Genomic DNA, 7,993 nt, shown 5'->3' with positions numbered 1-7,993 from the left:
GTTTATAACTTTAATTAAACGCGTTACTCGTTGAGTAAAAGGGTACACTAGATTCGTTGAAAATACTTTAACACGTAGAAGGAAGCGTTTCCGAGCGAAGTCGATTGAGCCATGTCCGTTTGTCAGTCCGTCTGTCTGTATGAACGCTGAGATCTTATGATCTATAAGAGGTAGAAAGTTGAGATTAAGTTTATTTCAGCATCATGCCACGCCCACTCTAACGCATAAAAATCACAAAAAACTCGCTGAAATCTCAGGAACTATTAGAGATAGAAAGTTGAAATTTAGAACGTATAATCTTTAGATGCCAGCGCATCTCGTGGTGTTACCATTATTCGGCCACACCCACTCTTAGCTCGAAAGATGGTTTTAGTATTTTGTAGAAAAGATGATATCTCGGTAATTATAAGTGATAGTAAGTTTGGATTAATCATGTAGGTTTTTATGCCCCCAATGCGAATTGTTTTTTCCGACCAAGCCAGGCACGCTCTAACGAAACGAAAAAGCAAAAATGCGAATATCTCGAGAATTATAAGAGCCTGAAAATTGTGCTAAAGAATACGAATTAAAGACATGTCACTGCAACTTGCTCATATATCTTATCCGGCCACGCCCACTCTAACGCCCATAAACCGCGGAAAACTGTGGCGTCCATAATATTATAATGTTCATTTGTATAACATATTTTTGCCAATATCTATCGATTTCCAAAAGATTTTTCAAATCGGATTATTATTTCGCTGTTTATGAAGAAATTTATGTTTTAAGGCCTCACGTGGGCAGTGATGTCACTCAACATGCTTTCTCCGACAATAGGTGGCGCTTTGGGAATTTCTACTAGCAAAATGAACATTTTAAAATTGTGTAAAACAGTAAGCGGTATCTTATAGTCGCGGCACTTGACTATAGCGTTTTCTCTTGCTTTCACTTCACCTTTGACCCCAGCTATTGGCCCATTGATCCACAAAAACTTCCCGACCTTCCGGACTTTGCCATCTTGCACTGGTTTAATCCTAACTCTATCGTCTGTTCTCCGACTACCTATGACAGGACAGCCAGAAGACTCCCAACACAACTTGTGGCAGATGACCATCATAAGAAAGCCATACGGGGGCTGGTGCCGTTCTGATCAGAAGGGATCTGACGCATTTGCTTTACATTTGAAAGAAATACATCCACTGGATCTTCGAATGTAGCACAAGTCGCAATAAAACAGCTGCACCAATGGAATTTAAAATTGTTCCTAATTTGTTAAATTATGTGCTTTATTCTTCTTTCTTTCTTTCTTTATTCTTTTTTAACTGTTTATTTGTTTTTTGTTTAGGTTAAATTTGAAATTTTATATTAGTATTTTGTGAAGGTATTAACATGAAATTTATTTTTTGTCCCTTGTAATTAGGGATGGGTCTTAAATAAAACTTACCTGAATGATCTAAAAAAAATCTGTACTTTAGCTGTACGAACACTTCAGAAATTAGATCAGTGGGCTGAATACGCGCCAGTCATTGCCTCATAAGCTAATAATATGACCACGTTTATAATTGTTACTTAAATGGACGCGTTAGACAACGAACAAAATAAATAAAACTGTTTAGTAATACACCATCTATTAACTTCCATATCTTATAGTAAGGGTGTTATTATTATTTTCTATTTTCTGCCCAATACTTATATAATTGTTCAGTTACATAATTTAATGTTCTAATTGCTTAAACTATAAGGCTATTTTTGGAGTCATTGATTTTTTGTATTGTATTTTTATAGCAGTTACTCGAAGTGTAAAAGGGTGTATTAGATTCGCTGAAAAGTATGTAACAGGTAGAAGGAAGCGTTTCCGACCCGAAGTCGATTGAACCATGTCCGTCTGTCCGTATGTTCTTATGAACGCTGAGACCTCAAGAACTATAAAAGATACAAAGTTGAGATTAACCATGAATATTATCAAGGTCCCTATTCAGTGCAAATTAATTACAGCATCCTGCCACGCCCACTCTAACGCCCGCAAATCGCCAAAATAATCTAAATGTAAGATCGCAGAAATCTCAGAACCTATTAGAGCTAGAAAATTGACGGTTTTCCCATTTTGTAGAAAAGCTTATATCTCGGTAACTATAAGAGATAGAAAGTTCGGATTAAGCATGTACGTTTTTATGATGCCCCAATGCCAGTTAGCCACGCCCACCCTAACTCATACAAAACCCGGAAAACCAAAAATGGAAAAATATCGGGACCTGTAAGAGCTAGAAATTTAGGCTTAGGATGCCACTGCAACTTGCGCAGTCGGCTTGCCGACATGCATAATAGTTTAAGCTTTGTCTTCGGGCCCCGACATGGGCAGACGAATCGATGTAACAGACCGCATGGCCGAAGCTTGATGTGGCTCCGCTGCTGACTCGGAGACGATGCTTAGATTCCTTTGGCACTTGGTTTTTAGTCTCTATTGGTATCCCAATAAAGAGAGGTCGCTCAAAGAAAGTTACTCCGGCGGAAGCCGTCATATTTCTGATTTTGGTTAACGTGCGTTGAGGGCCACTAACAACGAAGGTTGTTCCATCCACCGTATTTCTTAACGACGGCTAGCTGACGCCCCACAGCCAGTCACTTGCAAAAGCACCGCATCCCGGAGCGCCCGCCGCTGACCAAGAAGACGTGGGCCCTGTTACATAATCCGCCGACCTGGTTACACAACCCGCCGGCCATTGCAAGGCGCCACCGAACCTTAACCCCGGACGTTAACCCCGGCACCACGGCGACATAGACGGCAGCGTGGGACCCCCGTTATGTCATAACCTTATAAACACGCTCGTTCCCTATTATGTCCAAGCGGCACATCACCCCGACCCATACAACAAAGCCAACGATCTGCTTATTACGACAATATCCACCACAATGTCGACAACAACAACCACATCAATCATATACCACATCATTTATTACACATCATCATATAAACTAGAAATGTTATACACAGTTAAAAGTCGACATTTATTATGATGGCCGCGGTTTATGGGTGAGGTAGAGTAAGCACGGCTACATGAAAATATCACTTCGAGTTGCGGTGGCTTCTCAAGAATCCTTATAGCTACTGAGATTTAAGCGTTTTTAGCTTTCCGAATAGAAAATAGAAATTAAATACTTAATCCCAACTTTCTCTCATTTATAGTTACCGAGATATCAGACATTCAAAAAAAAGTGATAAATGTCTTTTGAAATTGGTGGCTTAATTTTTATCACTAATAGATCCTGAGATTTCCGAGATAGTGATTTGTAGGTGTTAGAGTGGACGGGGCAGGATGTTGAATAAAACTTGCGCTTGCTCAAGAATCTGAATGATTATTCTCAACTTTGTGCCTTTTATAGTTCCTGAGATCTCAACGTGCATACGGACAGCCGGACTTGGCGCAATCGACTTCGCTAATAATGCTGATCAAGAATATATTATATATATGTCCATATTCCCAGTTAATGTAGCATTCTGGTAATTTGGGAATTCGGGGAATTCCCTGCTTCTGCTTCACTCGTTGATGTTGAGCAAATGCACGGCAGCAGGGGCAGAGACGCTCTGCTGCTGAGTGAGGTCCGATGGTAAGATACCAAGAGTCTTGAGTAAGACAGAGATGGCTGCATACGCTCAACTTGAGTGAGTTTATGTCGTGAGCGCTTATGCTGAGTTAGTTGAACTTGGGTATTCGAACCGATCGGAACTCACTGTGTAACTGCAAGAATCTAGAACAGTATCAGCATGAATAACATACCCTTGCCGCCGACCGACATACCCCCGCCCCCGACATCAGAAGTGGGATCTGCTTTGCCTACTGCACATGCCACCGATCCGTATTTGTCAGCGTTGGAGCTACAAAACCGCAACCTACTGGAAATCATCAAAAACATGCAGACACCAAGGGCACCGCCAGCCGATGGAAAAGCATCATATGTGACTCTTCCAAAATTCTATCCTGACATCACTGGAGCGGATGCTTCCTCTTGGTGTTCAACAGTTGATCTAATTTTGGCGGATAACGTGCTCGAGGGTAGCAACCTGGTGATCGCCCTAAGCAAGGCACTAGAAGGCTGCGCATCTCAGTGGCTTTCCCAAATTTGCTTTGCCGGCATCACTTGGGCGCAGTTCAAGGAGCTGTTTATACAACGCTTTGTTGGAATTGAGACTTCTGCCGCCATGCTATTAAATGTTCTGAATGATCGAAAGCCGAAGGAGGGCTTCGCCGAATACGGCAGCCGTATTGTGACGCTACTTATGTCAAAATGGAAAACCAAGAATTTGCAGAAGATTGCGGTACCAGTACCGTTAGCTCACATGGCTCAAATTGATAATAATTTGTGGCATTGGCTGTTTACAACGAATGTGACGACTCGTAATGAGCTGCAGCAGCAGCTACAGGCTTACGCTTTCAAGAAGCGTAACAACGAGGAGGTCGGATATTCGACGGGTCCGGATAAGAAGAAAACAAGAATGCAGTCGCAGGTGAAGTACCATTTTTGTGGAAAGGTTGGCCACAAATATGCAGAATGCCGCTCTCGAATGGAGAAAGCATCAGCCCCAACAGAAAGGAGTTATAGCGTGAGCAACGCGACCGGAGTGAAGGATCGATCAAAAATTAAATGTTTTAAGTGCTGAGAAAACGGACATGTGGCTTCTGTATGCCCCAAAAATCGTACTGATGCAAGCAGCAAGAGCTACGAGAAGCGAGTTGACGTTTGTACACTGGCTCCACCAAGTGGAACAATTACGTTATCCGGTGAGTCTATTCCATATTGTTTTGATTCTGTAGCCGAATGTTCACTGGTCAAGGAGAGTGTTGCAGATAAATTCAGCGGAAAACGATTTCACAATATTGTAACTTTAAATGGTTCTGAGTAATATTAATATTGAACAATATTGTTTAGAAGTTGTGTTACATGTAGTTATGGACAAGTATTTGAAGCATGACGTGTTGATTGGCCGTGAAGTTTTAAGCCTGGGCTTTGGTGTATCAATTGATGCAGATAAATTTTGCTTTTATAATATAAAAAGAGTAAATGTTCTGAGTCTAGTGAAGTATGAAGAAATCATAAATTCTGATACTAATTTAATTGATTCTGATAAGACGATATTAAACAATATGTTGAGATGTCACTCGGATAGGTTTATTGACGGAACTCCAATGACTCGTGTGACGATAGGTCAATTAGAAATTAGGCTAATAGATCTACAAAAGACCGCACCATAACAAATGGAATTGTTATGGCGGGGGTCAAAGATCGCACCATAGCAGAAGGACTTGCTGTGGTGGGGGTCAGTGATGATCGCACCATGACAGAAGGATTTGTCATGGCGGGGATCGGTAATAATAACTGCATGTCGTAGAATGGTAAATTAGCCCACTGTATAAGTGTGGCAAAGAATGGTGCAGGTGCAGAATTGTGCAGGCATCATCAGCAGTCCAGAAAAAGAGATATACTCAGCTGCTGAGTAAGGTCTGTTCGTAGTGGCGTAGAAAAGGGATGGCATTATGATTTGCCAAAACTGTGAATTAGCTTAGAGTGTGCGGATAAAATAATTGAGAAACGAAGAATTCGATGGCCTAAGTGATGGCGATTCCCAGGAGGGGAACGAACTAATAGACGGCGTTAGTAAGCGTGCGTCTGTGTCCCAAGAGGGGAAAGAGCATGAAGACGGCACAAGTGAATGTGCGTCTGTGTCCCAAGAGGGGAATTGAGGACCGCACCAAAACAGCTGTCTCACAGGGATGAGAAGTGTTATGGCAGGGGTCAAGGTGATTGGGTGTAAGTGTGTACATCAAATTAAATTGAGAAACTAAGAGACAAATCTAAGTTGTGTGAAATCTGAATTATTGGAAAATTCTGATTCGAATTGAATGATATGAACAAGATCATCATAAGTTGAAAATTTATTATGTCTGTAAACAGGAGAAAATTGTGTTTCCTAGATAAAAACAAAAAAAAAATTGTCAGTTGGTGTTTGTGTAAGCGGCTCTGTAAGTTTGTAAATTTTAAGAGAAAAATAATGATCAAAATAAAATACCTAAGGAAAATAGTGTTCAGAATAAAATACCTGAGAAACGAATAAATTTGACTGAGGTAACCGACAACTGGTTAATTTCGGAGCAACAGCGAGATAGTGAGATTTTAGATATATCAACTAAATTAAGAAATAATGAATTACCAGATAATTTAGATAAAACCTATGAATTACGAAAATGTATTTTGCATAGGAAAATACAGCGAAATGGCAAAACTAAATGTCTACCGGTAATTCCAAGGTCATTTAGATGGGCAATTATCAATCATGTCCACGAATCAATAATGCATTTGGGATGGGAAAAGACATTAGATAAGGTTTATAGCTATTATTGGTTTGAAAATATGTCAAAATATGTGCGTCGGTTCGTAGAGAATTGTATCACTTGTAAACTATCGAAGCCACCCGTAGGTAAAGTGCAGGCAGAGTTACATTCTATTCCCAAAATAGATATACCGTGGCACACGGTACATATTGACATAACAGGAAAATTGAGTGGTAAAAATGACTTAAAAGAATACGTTATTGTCTTAATAGACGCATTTACAAAATTTGTTTATTTTTACCACACTTTGAAAATAAATACGGAAAGTTGTATTAAGGCCGTAAGATCAGTTGTGTCCTTATTTGGCTTGCCTACCCGAATTATAGCGGATCAAGGTCGTTGTTTTGCAAGTTCAGATTTTCGTGAATTTTGTTCCTCTCAAAAAATTAATTTGCATTTAATTGCCACCGGTGCGAGTAGGGCCAATGGTCAGGTCGAGCGAGTAATGAGTACACTCAAAAGTATGTTGACGGCTGTGGAAACCGGTCAGAGATCGTGGCAGGATGCGTTGGCCGAGGTGCAATTGGCAATGAATTGTACGGCGAATAGAGTAACTAAGTTTAGCCCATTAGAATTGTTAATTGGTAAGGAAGCTAGACCTTTTGGCTTACTACCAATAGATGAAAAAGTTGATGACAAAATAGACAGAGAAAATCTAAGAAAACAAGCCAAACAAAATATGGAAGACGGCGCACGATATGATAAGCGCAGGTTTGATAGTAATAAGGCGAAAATTATTAAACATAGTTTAGGCGATCACGTATTGATTAAGAATGAGGAGCGTCATCAAACTAAGCTTGACCCTAAATTTAAAGGGCCGTTTGAGATTGTCAAAATACTAGATGGAGATAGATATCTGTTAAAGTCCTTAACAAGTAAGCGAACTTACAAATACTCCCATGAATTCTTAAGAGCTTTGCCGAATAATGATCTAATATGCGAAGATAGGGACGGCACGATGGAAGATGCGTCTGACAATCAAGAAAGAGAATCATAACTACACTAAAGATTATTGTAATGTGTTAAAGGAACTACACAAATGTTAGAAAGTGTTAATGGAACTACACTAAAGATTATTGTAATGTGTTAAAGGAACTACACAAATGTTAGAAAGTGTTAAAGGAACTACACTAAAGATTATTGTAATGTGTTAAAGGAACTACACAAATGTTAGAAAGTGTTAAAGGAACTACACTAAAGATTATTGTAATGTGTTAAAGGAACTACACAAATGTTAAAAGAGTTAAAGGAACTACACTAAAAATATTGTAATGTGTTAAGGGAACTACACAAATGTTAAAAAGTGTTAAAGGAACTACACTAATGTTATATTGTAAGATGTGTTACAGGAATTACATAATTGTTAAAATGTGTCAAAGGAAATGCACGAATGTTTTATTTTACAAAAGAGAATAATGTTATAAAGGAATAACTAAATTAATTAATAAGATTATGTTTAAAGAAATGTAATGAATACGGAAGATTTGATATTTATATAAGTGATTTTTATATTGAAAGCTAAACACACGAGGACGTGTGATAGGTCAGGAAGGCCGTGTCGTAGTGCGATTCCCAGTTAATGTAGCATTCTGGTAATTTGGGAATTCGGGGAATTCCCTGCTTCTGCT

At 39.4% G+C, this 7,993-nt stretch overlaps 1 protein-coding gene across 1 annotated transcript; it reads left to right on the top strand.

The window, feature by feature from the left end:
• Nucleotides 1-3,742: 3,742 nt before the first annotated feature.
• On the top strand, nucleotides 3,743-6,102 carry LOC121530147. The gene is given in 3 exon segments (XM_041818509.1): nucleotides 3,743-4,488; nucleotides 4,690-4,869; nucleotides 4,871-6,102. Coding segments are annotated over 3 exon segments (1,284 nt in total). The 3' UTR covers nucleotides 5,229-6,102.
• The last annotated feature ends 1,891 nt before the right edge of the window (nucleotides 6,103-7,993 follow it).

The sequence above is a fragment of the Drosophila eugracilis genome, unplaced genomic scaffold (assembly GCF_018153835.1).
Source record: "Drosophila eugracilis isolate 14026-0451.02 unplaced genomic scaffold, ASM1815383v1 contig_316, whole genome shotgun sequence".
NCBI lineage: Eukaryota > Metazoa > Arthropoda > Insecta > Diptera > Drosophilidae > Drosophila > Drosophila eugracilis.
Note: the sequence above shows the minus strand (reverse complement) of the source record. Positions and strands in the feature narration are given on the sequence as shown.